The 15,226-nt window shown below is 28.9% G+C and overlaps 1 protein-coding gene and 1 long non-coding RNA gene across 5 annotated transcripts in view; one reads left to right on the plus strand and one right to left on the minus strand.

Annotated features, from left to right (window-relative positions):
• Positions 1-15,226, plus strand: part of LOC142327601 (uncharacterized) — a 342,500-nt gene that overhangs the window by 303,793 nt on the left and 23,481 nt on the right. For all 4 annotated transcript variants that reach the window (XM_075370801.1, XM_075370799.1, XM_075370800.1 and 1 more), the window contains 2 exons: positions 2,862-2,988; positions 9,328-9,500. In XM_075370801.1, coding sequence (XP_075226916.1) covers positions 2,862-2,988; positions 9,328-9,500 — 300 coding nt within the window. The remainder of the gene's footprint in view (positions 1-2,861; positions 2,989-9,327; positions 9,501-15,226) is intronic.
• The window catches only part of LOC142327603 (uncharacterized), a 383,769-nt gene that overhangs the window by 239,568 nt on the left and 128,975 nt on the right, over positions 1-15,226 (minus strand). The gene's annotated exons all lie outside the window — the stretch shown is intronic.

The raw sequence follows: 15,226 nt of genomic DNA on the forward strand, positions 1-15,226 counted from the left end.
TATTGTACGATAATTAGCATTGCCTTATATTAAAGAATAAGTTGTACTAATAAAATAAATGACTTTTAGACGCTAAATAATTTTCATTTTAAACCACATTTCATCATGTTGACAACGAAAATAATAAACGTCTGATTAAGAGTGGCGTTGCACTATAGAAACAATAATACGCGCAGTGCAGTAAGCTATACTACACATTTTCACGCTAAATTCTATGTATTTTGTGAAATATAATAATACTGCAGTAACGTTTGGCTTATTTATAAACAAGTGAAACAGTAAGACTAAAGTCATATTTTAACAAAGGAAAATTAATAAAGGTCCCTTTTGGTTGTTGCTCACTTGAGCACATTAGAGCCGTATGTCAACGTATAATTTCTGCATAATTGCCTTATATTTTCTTGTATTTTATTAGTAACTGTGATTCAATTTAGTTCTAAATTAATTTTCTCTTGTTATTTTACAAATTTTGTACCAATAGAATTTTTAACTACCATCAAATTTTTTTGTCGGTGTGCGTAAGAACAAGGGCACTGTTTTTTTTCTTTCTTAAAAAAAACATTCAGTTTTGAAAAAGGACACCTTTTTTTCTTTTGATGTATTCACATTTCATTGACATGTACTCGCTTTTAATACATCTCACGGTACTGAACCGCATTTTAAATAAACTCATTATGAACACTAAAAAACGAATTTAATATTATTTTAAAAAAACTACAATTAACAATTATTTCGATGAAAATTAAACATTATTGCCTTACGGTACCTTATAAACTCAGGTAATTATTTTATTTATTTATTTTTTAATATATACATGACCCGGAAAGAATGTTTCACTGAAAATAAGTCTGAATCGGATGAACTCTTATTTAGTTCTATTTTATTATTAACCATTTCTAAATTCATTCATTAAAAAAATGATTATATATATATCATATAAATTTTTATATGATCTATTATTTAGGCATCACTGATTCTTGTTCAAAAGTCCTTTAGATTTCCTAAAAGTTTTATAATTTTCGGAGTTTGATACATAAAAAACCCCAACAACGATATTTATAACAGCAGCAGAATGAAAATTAAAAGAGAAAAGATTATTTCATCATAGAATTTTAACAACGTTTTGATATCAAGCGATTCACGAATGATTTAGAAATGAAAAAGCTGACAACAAAATTATAATACTTTCCTGATATTTGTTATTTATTCTTATATAATGGAGAAATAATATACATAAAAAAATACCTAAAATTTATTTTTTGCGGTGGGGGTAATCTGTGATGACATTTTCTTGTAAAACTATAATTATATGTTTAAATAAACCAAAAAAAGTTTTAAAATTTCAAAAAAACCGGTATTTTCTTCTCCTTCCCCACCACCAAAATCACCTCCCAAGAAAATCTTTTGATTTTTCTACGTTTACTATGTTAAATGGAAGAAACTAAAAAAAAATCCACTAAAAATATACAATCAGTATAAAGTTATTAGAGATTTATTTTTTGGGGTGGGTAAATTATGATGATATTTTATTGTAATATGTTTAAATAAGTCTATTATTTAAACTTTTTATAATATTAAAATCTTAAATAAACCAAAAACAATTTTTAAAAAAATATATGACTCAGTAACCTTTCAATGGATAAAAAATTGTACCCAAAGTTAAAATTGTGAAGTAACGCAACCATTTAACCGACCGCAGCTTTGAACAAGAGTCTATATTCCGGCTTTCACTGATATCGATCTTAGCTGCAAAACCAATTGAACAAACTATTTTTAACTTTTATAATTAAAAAGTAACTTTTAAATCAAGGTCACATTAAATTGTACAATATAGTTATTTGTGTAATAACTTTTAAAAGCTCAAAACACAAATTTCCCTAAAATATATGCATTTTCTTTTGGGTTTTTCGTTAATTAAGATCAGGAAATCTTGTGAATATCAGATACTTAATTGTAGATTTTCTTGCTTAACTCGTTTCATAGGTAGGTGTGTTATAGTTTTGCAGAGCGATGTAATATACGTAGCTATTATATTAATTGTAATTAATACGTTTCATTTGTCTTTCATGCTTAACTAAAGCAGAATTCCATTACTCCAATTATTTTCTCATTATAATTACCCTATTACTACGATTTATTTAGTTTTTCCCAGTTTCTAAAGGATTACGCATGAGGGATGAAACTTGTTTTACAGAAAATTTGAGAAAAAATGTAATAAAAACATTTTTAGAATTGAAACATCTTTTATATGTGTTATACATTCTCACTTGAAATATTTACCAGTTTCTTGGCTCCTGCTAAGAAAAAATAAATTACTGGTACTTGCACATCATAAAAAAAATAACAATAAAAAATAAATAAAACTCCATCTTCACTTAGTAAAACATTTTTTTAATTTTTATTTTATGAATTTTTAAAATTAACTTTTCCCTCTGTTATTATTTCAAGGGATAATAATTAGTATTATAAGTACCATGAATAATGAACTTTTTTTTGTCGTGGGTGCTTAACTTATTGGAAAGAAAATTCCTTTTATATTCCAGCTGAGTTTAGATAAAAGTAAAAAACTTTTGGTGATCATCATGGGTGTGTCAAATATGTACGTGACCGAAAAGTGACTAAAAGGAAACGGGGCGTGGCTAAAGAACAAGAAGATAACCAGCCAGCCACATTATTCTTACTTGATTAACTAGTCTGGGTACTCTCTAATTTGCCAGACTAATACCCCAGTAAACTGAAAGACAAAAACCGTTATCTTTGTTTTACTTTTTTTTTTTAAACTGAAAATTAATATTATTTTATTGAAAATTATATTTGTTAGGAAAAAAATTTGTATTCAAATATTATTTATTATTTTTCAGCACCAGAGAAAAAATTAGAACTTTTGCATGAAAAAACAGAGGGTTCAGTGACAGTTCTATGCAAAGCATTCCATGTTTATCCTCAACCACGGTTAGCCATATATAAAATATCTAACGAAGACACAAAGTAAGTACCAATATACCATTTTTTTCTTGTAATTACATAATTAAATTTTCTCTTTTACCATTCTAATAGATATAAGAATAATTGTTTAAGGAGCTATGAAAATTTATAAGAATAGTTTAATTTTAAAAACATTTTGTAATATATATATATATATTTTTTTTTAAATTAAATTTTAACATTTCTTAAAATTTTGACCGAGACTGTTAATTATTGCAAAAATAAAAACGATGAGAAAAAAAGTACTTCCTTGTACGAAGTAAAGGAAATATTTTGATCGCAAAATTTTCGGTTTTCAGATTTCAATAGAAATATAATATTTCAATGGAAATATTTTGACCATACCTGAATTCATTTTGAGTAGTTTCGGCGTGGCGTCTATATGTACGTATGTATCTCGCATAACTCAAAAAAGATTAGCCGTAGGATGTTGAAATTTTGGATTTAGTAGTGGTCTAATAATTAGTTCTGCACCTCCCCTTTTGATTGTAGATTGGTTTGCTTGGCATTTCTCCCGCCACCACACCATTCGGTCGCTCTAAAGCATACGACTAAATATGTCTGTGCCACAAATGGCTACTGAGCCTCGAAACTGTTTAGCGATCAGTATCCTAACGTAGCTCCTAGAGCTTATCTAACAGCTTGAGCGGACTAAGCGCGGTGCCATACACCGCCGGCTTACGTGTCCCAACCGCTCACTTGTCATATATTTTCCAAAATGGGTAGGCGCACCCCGTCAACTACTAAAAATATATATTACATCCATAAATTAAAATTCATTTTGTTTAGATACCAATCGCTGCCACGCCTAGGTCGCTGAATGCCAGCAAGTACCTGTCCACCATATTAAAGCGATTGGAGACTTAATTGGTTGGTGGTCAGCCATATATATCTCTCTAGATTAGCTTCCCACAGCTATGCGGTAGGAGTCTTTTCCCCGTAGGTGAACTACTGACGTCGGTTGAACAAAACAATCGCATCAAGGAACTCCCACACGGTCCGACAATGCGGCTCTCGCCACATTGACTCGCAGCTTGTGAGTAGCCAATTTTCCCCTTGACCTCTAAGTTCAGGGTGGCCTCTAAATCAGGGTGGCCTGATTTCTGCCTCCCCCTCCCAAGAACAGGGCAGTCAAACATCAGGTGTTCATTTGACTGGACCTTCCTACTTTTTGATTGTAATCGACTGGACCAAAAGTGTCCAAAAAAGCCCAAAACCCAAAAAGAATTGGATTTGCATCTACATAATCCTTTCATCCATTCTAGTCATATAAGTGAGATTTACAGAATATTAAAAATAGAGAATATGATAAAAAATTAACAATATCAAACCAAGTACATAGGTGTTTGTTTTTAGAAAAAAAAAACATTATTAGCTTTTGATATCAGAGTGTAAATAAAAAAATGTCAGCTGAAGAAAAACATCGTTTTCAACAAAATTACACTTTAAATTCTTAGGAAAAGGATCTTTTATGACTTAAAAAAAAAAATATCAAGAAAATTTTTGCATGACTTTCCCGGCTATACTAGTTAAATCATGATTACCAAAATAAGATTTAAACATCAAATAAGCAATCTCGAATAAATTTTTTTCTTAATTTTCGGGGCTACCTAAGTCCGTAGGGAAAATTTAGAAAGATTTTGTTTACAAAGAAGTGTCCTAACAAAAAAAAATTAATCTCAAAAACAATTGTTAATTAATTGTAACAAAAAATGTGAAATAAAGTATAACTTTTATGAAGTTATTGAAAAAAAATTGCTCTCAATTTGGGTCTGGAATATAAGTGCCAAAATTACTTTTGTTTGAATAGCCCTTTAAGTGATGAAGAAAAACATAAAAAAAGTTAATAAAAATTAAAAGTGTTAGAGCCCCCCCCCCAAAAAAAAGAAGATATTTCTTGGAGATAGAGAATAATTTTTAAAAAAGGTTTTTCTAAAAATATTTATATATAGTTAAACTAGATTTACTCAAGTAATGTTTTCACTAAATGTAACACCCCCTACAATAATGGCTAAAATAAGAAAAAAATGTTCCAAAATGTTTACTGCTTTTTAAGTATGGGTCTATAATTTTAAAAAATTGTAGACATTTCTTCATAGCTCTATGCATAAAGTATTAACTTTCAAAAAAAATTGAACATTATTTAAAGCGAAGGAAGATAGAGCAAAAAAAGACACAAATACTTCAATCTTAAGAGGAGGGATAGGTTTTTTGAAAACAAATTTATTTTATTATTTATATATGCATTGTAGATAACAAATCTGCTTTAATAAAGTTTTCTATAAAATGCCTCTGAAGTAAATAGAATTGGTTTTCTCGACATATCCCTCCACCCACTTAAAGATTTTTTAACAAAATTAATACGATTCCTGTATATAAAAATATTTGAGCCAGATTTGAAAAAAATTGGTTAGATCAGTCCTGAAAAACAAGGCTGAAACCAGTACAACACACACAATATAAATATGTTTTTTTGGTCTAGATGAACTAGTTGGACATTAAAATATAAATATTTGCAAAAAGGAAAAATTTGGTACCCGATTTTTTACATGATCACGAAACTTTCTTCCTTAATATATTCAATCTATATTCACCGGTAAAGTAATAAACACTATATAACGAAATTGTATTAACCAAATAGTGGCCTATCTATCTTTTTTCCTGTTTTGCTTCCGGGAATTACCGTTCGGGTATTACATCAGAGGATGAATGAGGATGATATGTATGAGTGTAGTCTTGTACTGTCTTAGTTCGACCACTCCGGAGATGTGTGTGTGTTGTTAATTGAATCCCAACCACCAAAGAACACCGGTATCTACGATCTAGTATTCAAATCCGTATAAAAGAAACTGCCTTTACTAGGAATTACATGCTGGAACTCTCGACTTCCAAATCAGCTGATTAGGGAAGACGCGTTCACCACTAGACCAACCCGGTGGGTTGGCCTATCTATCTATCTTGAAATTACCTTTCCTAATGTCAGTGAGTCATCCATCCGTTTCTACGTGATCTAAAAGCATCGATTTAAATTTTCGTATTGATTTTTCCAAATTATCCTCAAAAATTGATATATTTAATGGTTAATAATTAATATTAAAATTTATTTAATTTTATGTTGAGATAATTAATCGTTTGAGGATCTGTTTTCCATGCATTAATCTGAAATAGTCAGGTGACATAACTGACTTCCGAAGAAGATAGTAGATTACTTTTCGTCATCCTCATACTATGTTAACAGCATATCGTGGTATATCAGCATATCATTATAGTTAAATGGTAAGAAATCTGACCCTTATTTATTTTACCTTTTATGTACAAGAAGTAATGAACATCTGAAAAAAAAACTAAACCTGATAGTTCAGGTAACTAGTACAAAACACCGGATGATAATTTCATATTAAGAATTCTTAAATTATGCGTTTATATGTGTGAACAAGTTTCAGCAAATTAACATTTGAAGCTTCTTATTAATTAAAAAATTATGAAATTTCTTAGGAATTAACAAAGAAAGAGATCCAAATTTCGAAGAGTGATTTTAAAAGTACGTGAAAACAGAAACATATTTAAGTAACGTTATTTTTAATTTACGTTGACCAAAAGTTAATTTATTTTTAAATAAATATATATAAAATGTATTTGTGAAGTATTAAATATATAATTCTACTTTAAGTTTAGGGTTTTCTACCCAAAATTGTAATTAATAAAAGAGAGACACTAATTTATGAATATGTTGCGTCGTTACATTACCTGATATTTTTTTAGTAAAATATAATTAAAATTGTCATTTTATACGTTTTAGTGTTTCATAAATACTGTTTCAGTAGTAATATAAGGTAGATATATTATTATTATTATTATTGTGAATTTAATATTTAAAGAATAAATGTAAAAGAAAATATAATAATTTTGCAGCATTTTCCGAGCTATTTTATTATTTCCGTTAAGTTTTCTTGTAGTTCATATGAATTACTCTTTTGTCTAATAAAACTAAATTGCAAAAAAAAAAAAAATTTTTAATTAATTGCAAAATTCTTGTACTGTAATTAAATGTTCATAATATTTACAGATTAAAAGGTAAAAAGATAAATGCAGTAGGCAATAGATAAAAGATAATAAATAAATTCTTTTAGTTGAAAAAATTAAATTATATAAATAACTCAATTAAAAAGATAACTTATAAAAATTTATGTTCCGTAATAAATTATATTATTTAAAATACAGACATATTAATTAAATTTATCGTTATACTCTTAAATCTTATTTAATTTATTTAATTGGTTTTTCTTTTATTTACATTTAATTTTCTTCAAAAGTTTTTAATTGATTAATATATTCTAATAACCAAACATCATGATAGTACCTCTCTTTGGTCCTTTTTCAAGTAAAAGTTTACTAAGAAGATTGGTTATATACATTTATTGAGATAACTTCTTAAGTGTAAACAACTCGCTATATTAAAATTAAAAGTTAACCCGATCTTTTGCAACATACATCGTAAAATTAAGATTGGGAGTTGAAAATCATGCTATTCAAGTTGTAAAGATATTAAATAAAAAACGTTGTATGAGGTTTTGAAGATAATAATTTTTATTTCTGAAAGTTTTTTATTATTACTTCCGTTACTACTTCAGAACATACATACATTTCACTCTCGTTGGTATCGCTTGCGTACTGGTATGCCATATTAATTCTGTGTGTATAACTACTTTAAATCGAGTATTTGTCTAAACTACTGAATAAAAAGAAAAAAGAAATATATATATATATATATGAGAGTATCAGGCAGGATTCAAAAAAGGAAGCCTATATCGAACAAATCTGGAACTGCAAGACCATACTACACATCAGATGATCTCGGAACACCACAATCACATTTGTCAACTTTAAAAAAGCCTACAACTCTGTCGGCAGACGAACTATGTTTAATACCATACAAGAATTTGGAGTCGATAAAAGACCAGAGCCATCATCCAGGAAACATTGCCAGGAACCACCTCAAAAATCAAATTCATGGGAGAAATCTCAAACCCATTCGAAGTACATATTAAAATTAAAGATTTTTTTAATATTATATTTAAAATTTAAAAATTATTTTTTTAAATTAAAATTAAATAAGGATGTTTCTTTAATTTTGTACTTGGCGAATTTTTAATATATATATATAATTTCTATAGCCTATTACACTCCTGATAATGTAAGTAATCCAACATTAGATGTTTAGGGTTAAAGATCTAAATCGGTTCAGCCGTTGAGCTGCTACAGTAGAATAAGCATACATACATAAATACATATACCCTAAATACATTATTATGAGTTGCGTAGTAGTTCCTGCGGTTAAGATGTGCTCCTTAAATTTCTGATGGGCATCATACGTTTTACAAAAAAACTATGATGTTTCATATTTATAATTTTTATATTCAGTGCCAAACAGTCATGATTAAAAAAAAAATGTTTAGTCTATATCTTTTTCATTTTTGATGGGGATGTTCAGGTACCACCGAAGAAAATCTGTAAGTTAATTCTTAGATCGCAGTCTTATTCCAAATTTTATCTAGCGCGGCCTCCAAAATAGAACTATAGATTCTTGTATAACGCTACCTTCTGTTAAGAAAAAAAAATACGTAACAGCTAAACAGAGATAGGGAGATTTGATAAAACATATTACAGAGAAATAATACCAACCAGGTTTATCAGTTACAGATTTCATATATGACACTTCCGGTCCGATTGACAGATCTAAATCTGTTCAGCCGTTGAGCTGCTATAGCATATACCCTAAATACATTACACCCCTTTTTTGGGGCAGTCGTGTAAAAACACTAGTAAGGCAACTTCATGTGTACGAGAGATATCAGGTTTCCGAATCGTTCAGAATGAAGCGTTGAGATGCGAGTTACTCGAAAACAACTCATTCATCCGATACATTTTTTAAAAATACTATTAATTTATTTAAATATTATATATTAGTCTATGATACTCCCAGTAACGTAAGGGTTCCAACGCGGGGTCATACATCTAAATCGGTTCAGCCGTAGAGCTGCTACGGTAATATTATTGTAAAGCTACCAGAAATAATCTCCAAACAACAAATTTCCTTTATCATAAGTTTATTAGTTTTATTATATACTTAATAATAGAAGCTACATTTAATTTTGAGATAAATATTTTTACATAACCTTTAGATAAACGGCAAAATGAGGGTTTTAAGTATTCTTCACTAATCAGCATAAAAATAGAATACAATAAATTTTGGTTATTAATTAAATTAAAATAGATTTTTCTGTTAATTTATTATTTTGTTACATTTTAAATAACTTAACCGTGCGAATAATTTTTTTTCAGAGTCGCACTACCAGAGGTTAATTTTCAAATTGTTTCATGGCATGGTGCATTTGATATAATTGCTACAGCCGATTTAAAAGAGACGTATCTGGATTCTGATTCGCAATTAGAATGTGAAATATCACTTCCTGACACAAATTATTCAAACAGACAAAGAATGCTATATTATCCAGGTAAGTAAATGTAATATTTATTCATCAATTAAAAAAAAAACTACATACTGCATGATTAAATTAATTTTACTTCTAGAATTGGTCGGAACAGTTCTGTAATAAACACCATTCTACACTGCAACCAATTTTAACTTCACATGAAAGAAAAATGCTAACTACAGTTTGCGGATTGAAGTAGATAAAATAAATTAATTTTTTATTGTTGTTTTTTTTTTTTTTTAATTTTATTTATCAAAGTATTTAATAATATTTATAACTTGGCTACGAATATGTTTTCTCATAATTTTGAACTTATCCTTTTGTCTATTGTTTTAATTGTTGTAAATAAATACTAAAAAGAAAAGTAAGTAAACGACAAAATAAAACAGCAAGTAAATTAAATTTAATGACGACTGAAAATTTCGTAAATTAAAAATGTAAAATAAAATGATATCCATATTGAATGCAAATAATAACAGAGATTTTTTTCTATTTATTAATAATAATAAAATAATAAAATAATTCCCAATACACGAGCGCAATACAAAAACAGCTACAATAGAAGCTTACCATTTGTCTGTATTTGTAAATGACTGTTGAGTCAACTGGTAGAATAAAAATCTTTAGTTCAATTTTTTCCGCATATAATATTAGCTTAGTCGCGTTTTAGGTACAGCTGTTTAAAAACGTTATCTATCATTTATATATTAATTTTAAGTGAACAAGAGAAATCTGGAACAAAAACCCAGCCACTATTGAATAATAGGTTATAATAATGATACTTAAATCAAAATCTAGGCCAGCCTCCGTGGCGCGAGTGGTAGTGTCTCAGCCCTTCATCCGGAGGTCCCGGGTTCGAATCCCGGTCAGACATGGCATTTTCACACACGCTACAAATCATTCATCTCATCCTCTGAAGCAATACCTAACGGTGGACCCGGAGGTTAAACACAAAAAAAAAATCATAGTATAGAAAATTTCAATGCTTCTACTCATTGGATTTGTAACAATATTAATAGCTCATCAACAAAGTACGGTAAAATATTTTTCGGTACATTATAATTGAGTACCGTGAAATGAAACCTGTTAGAAAAAAAACCTGCCTCTTTTAAGAATAACTGCTTGACGAAATTTTATAATGTAATTTTTTATGAAGGCTTTTTAAATAAGAAAACTCTTATGTACTATTCAATAAAGCTAACATATCACAGACATATAAAAAACAGTTATATATGCAATAAATTTGGGCAGGGTAATTATAAAAAAAATATATATATTGAAAAAGAGATGTCTACTATTTTATTTATGAGTAAAATTACATTATCACAGCTTAAGAATAATGATATGTTTGACGTTTAAAATATTTTATAAATAAATGCTCGTAACTTTGAAAAATATCGTAAGCTCCATACACCAGTTTTGGTTATTTTTTCGCTTATAATGTTCTGCCTGTTACGATATAACGTCCAGGGTTTTAACAATTATTTAACAAAAAATAGATTAATTCTTTTTTAAAGAAGGGTTTGGGGTAATATAATAATTATTTTAAATATTAAGAATATATATTTTTAAAAATATTCGCAATAGATACCTTAATACAAAAATATAATACAATCATATGTACACGATCTTGCTCCAATATATGTTGTCTTTTTCTCTATACGGCGGTACTTAATATTGATAATTGAAATTTCTTTATTAAGCCTTTTATTGATAATTGAAATTTCTTTATTAAGCCTTTTATTCGAATGTGTTACATTTATTGAAAATCACGATTATTCGACGAGTTTCATTCTATTTTACGTTGACGCGTTTCGGAATTACTCCAAAACGAAGTTGTCAAAACTTATTGTACTAGCACTTTTAAATTTCTGTTAGTCTTTATATAACGTTTAGTCAACGTCTCTCCCTTTATCTGATGCTTAGAAGGCCACATTCGCTTATCTTCATCGATATACTTATCTTTTAATTTTATTTATCTATTTCCTGTTTTTAATAAGTATTTTCGTGTTATTTTCAAAACCTTCAATACACTGAAAACAGGAAATAGATAAATAAAATTAAAAGATAAGTATAACGGTTAATGACAAATAAACAAACAGAAGGTAAGATATGGAATGATGTCAAGTATAGGGAGGGGCGTTGAGTAAACGCTATATAAAGACTAGCAGAAATTTAAAAGTACCAGTATAGTAAGTTTTGACAACGGAGTTATACCGAAACGCGCCAACGTATAATAAAATAGTTAAGCTAAGAAACAGGAAGAACAATAATTAACAAAGAAAACATTGAAATCATTATTATTATTATATTTTCTGCTAAGAACACTAATTATTATTATTATATAATTAACAACAGTTTTAGCAGAAGAGTGTAAAAAATAAATGAAAAAAAATTTTATATAATATTGCGATATATGTGAATCTCAAAGATGGTTTATAGTAGTTGTTAACGATAAGGCGATAGTGGATGCTATAAGACGGTTTTTAAATTAATATTGAAGTAACTTTAATAAAAAAAATAAAATAAAAAGCACGCTGTCTTACAATAATATTTCTTATATATATATATATATATATATATATATATATATATATATGTATATCTCGTAATAAACCTCACTCAAATATGTTATTATTACTGCGAACTAATTTGTGCTTAACATATAGGCACTCCAATTTAACTATATGTATATTTAGGCTAGTAATGTATACAAATAACAATCAAGTGTCTATCCTATAATCGTGTACTCTATATCTTCAGACTAAACACCCAATCTACTCTACCTTTATATACATAACGGCCTTGATTTCATCAAAACACCGTAAACTAATCAAACTATTTTTTATTTTCAATCAATAAAAATTGACTCAAATTTACTGTCAATTTTACTGTGTGTTAAATTATTTAAATATTAAATAATGTATAGTTCTCTTAAACAGTGTGTAATTTTCTAATCCCTTAACACTTTTAAAATCGCAAATTTTCATACATGATTCTTTTATACTGTAGTTTTTTATCAACTTTTTTTTATTAACATTTTATTTTAATTACAATACAATGAAAATACTCTTTTAAAAAACCGTTAAACTTCTACTAGATTTAAATTTATTTAATAATACCAATAGTTAATTAATTTCAAAAGTTTACACTAATCATAACACAGTAGGCTCACAGTCATCCTTCACTCACTTTTTTAAAATAGTAATTTCTTGATAATTAAAACAAAGAAAGTTAATCAAGAAAACATAAATAAAAAACTTTTTTGTAAAACCTATCGCATTAAATACCAGTTTTAACACAACAGTTTTATTTATACATATTCTATTCAGAAAAATCTATTTAAGAAAGATCTATTGCGGGTAGCTTTAAAAATAATTTTTTAATGTTGAAATTCCACGGTAAATTAACAGTGGTTATATACCCTTGATTAATTTCTTTATATTTCCTAATTTTCAAATTTAATAAAAAAAATCTTCATACCTCTTCGTGCGTAAAGTCCCGTTAATAAGTGAAGGTATGAAGTAGAGTTGATTCCCATCTCCTTTTTCACAGGTCGTAAACCTCACTGAAATGTTTTTAACACAACTATTATCTTATTATGAACATCATTATTTTTAGAGATGATAATTCCTATGACTTCTTTATCTCCTTTATGATACAAAATAAAAAAAATAATGTATTATTTCCGGTAACTAAGCTGCCACTATTTAGTAAAATAATTTTTAAGATTACTTTTAGATTATTACAATCATAGAGAATATATTTATTTAAAGGATATAAAACGCTAATTTACTTGTGAAAAAAAAAATCTGCCAACACAGTTGTAGGACTATCCCATCACGCGGCTAAAGCAAGCGTTCCGAGAAAGTCCTATAACTGTAGGTTGTTTCTGATGAACAACTTACAAACAAACTTAAATAAAAATATTTATCATTTTATTTAAATGTATTTTTTCGTTTATTTAATTTAATGATTCTAACTAAACCGCGCGCGTATACCGTATTTAATTTGCGCAGGTGTTGCGGTACTATCGGCGACGGTCGGCACTAACTAAACTAATGTAATTTCACAACTTACATAGAACAAATTTCGCGTGTACGGTCGTCAGACTGGTGTAACCGCGAGGCTTAATGCATCAGGTATCGAGTCAACCGAGCGATCAAGTTCGAGACTCAGCCAGACCGAGTTACTTTTTTACGTTTTAAATATTACTTATTTAATTCTACCGCTCACTTCTGATATCACAACATAACAGTCGACTACAACGGCATTTATTTGGGGTCGGAGTGCGATTTTGCAACTTTTTTTTTGCCAATATTGTTTTGTTTTAATTTTTAACATCGCCTAAGAAAAATATGACCTTAATTAGACGAAACTCGTGATACTGAAGGTGACCTTGCTCTACAGACACACCCCCTTGATTTTTTAAGTTGAAAATTAATGGCATCAAAGTCTCAAATATAGAAGTAATCTCACTAAGTTTGATCAAAATCAGTCAAGTAATCCTGTTGAAATAAGATGATTTAGAGACCAACACCGAACACACACAAGTGCATAAAAGTTTTAACATCAGGAAAATTTCCATCCAGTTTTTTTGGGATTTTGGGTTCCTTAGGTCCTTTATGCACAAATTGGATCGATTACAATACTTTCCCTTCTAGAGCTGTAGCTCTGCTATAGCGCTATCTAGATGGAAAAGTAATATATATAAAATGGAAAAAGACCAGATATACATCTGACATTAATCCTTTCATAAAAATTCCCATGAGGACATTATAATAAAATATTTGCTTTAAAAAATATTAAAAAAATAATAATTATTAGTTCCATCTGTATTTCTAAAAAAAAATAAATCAAATTTTAATTAAAAATAATAAAATTCCCCTGGAAGAGACATCCAGGAAATGTAGGTTTCCTTATAATCTGTATCTTTTACATTTTCAACTGACATTGGGCCCGACTAAAGCCAAACACCGTATTTTATTTTAGTTAATTTTTCCTTTAATACAGGAAGAAATACGTATAACGTTTCAGATATATTGGAATTTTATTTGTAATATACTTTACTAGCCGGCCCGTTTAGCCAGTACCTGGATTCTCGGAGCTCAGGTCCATCCAGGCGAATCCCGGAGCCAATTGAGCGGCGTCTCAGGACCTCCCGGACCAACCAGTCTACACCATGGTCGCAGAGCTCGTTTCGCTTGCATTCCTAATTTTCCAGGCGGACTGGCTCCTTGGACACCCGCAGAGCTTGCTTTGGTCACCATTCCCATCTACCCAGAGGACACCACCTCCTGGATCCTCGCATTGTACGTTATGTTATTCTCATGGTTGTAAGAATAATACCGATAAATAATAATTACAGTATTCAGGCTTTATAGAAACTTGAAAAAGAAACTAAATTACAAAAGATAGAATAATATAGTAACTATGGTAACTAAAATACACACACCTTTGACGACGAAAAAATTATTACTTATTTCTTTGCCGTGGTGGCAGAAATATAATAGTGAAATGAAAGGATTAATCTGTTTTTTCCTTAATGAATATCTTTAATTCATAATTTCACCCTCCTTGGGGGCGAAGAAATAATGAATATTTCTAATATCTTAACGTTCAAGAGAGCTAGGACCTCGGTGAATGGCTAAAAGCTTCCCTGGGATAATACGAATGTATTCTGAAAAATTTGAAAGTAATCGGTCCGTTGGCTCTCACGTGATGGAATAATAAACAAACAGACAAAC

Source organism: Lycorma delicatula, chromosome 7 (assembly GCF_047948215.1).
Source record: "Lycorma delicatula isolate Av1 chromosome 7, ASM4794821v1, whole genome shotgun sequence".
Classification (NCBI taxonomy): domain Eukaryota; kingdom Metazoa; phylum Arthropoda; class Insecta; order Hemiptera; family Fulgoridae; genus Lycorma; species Lycorma delicatula.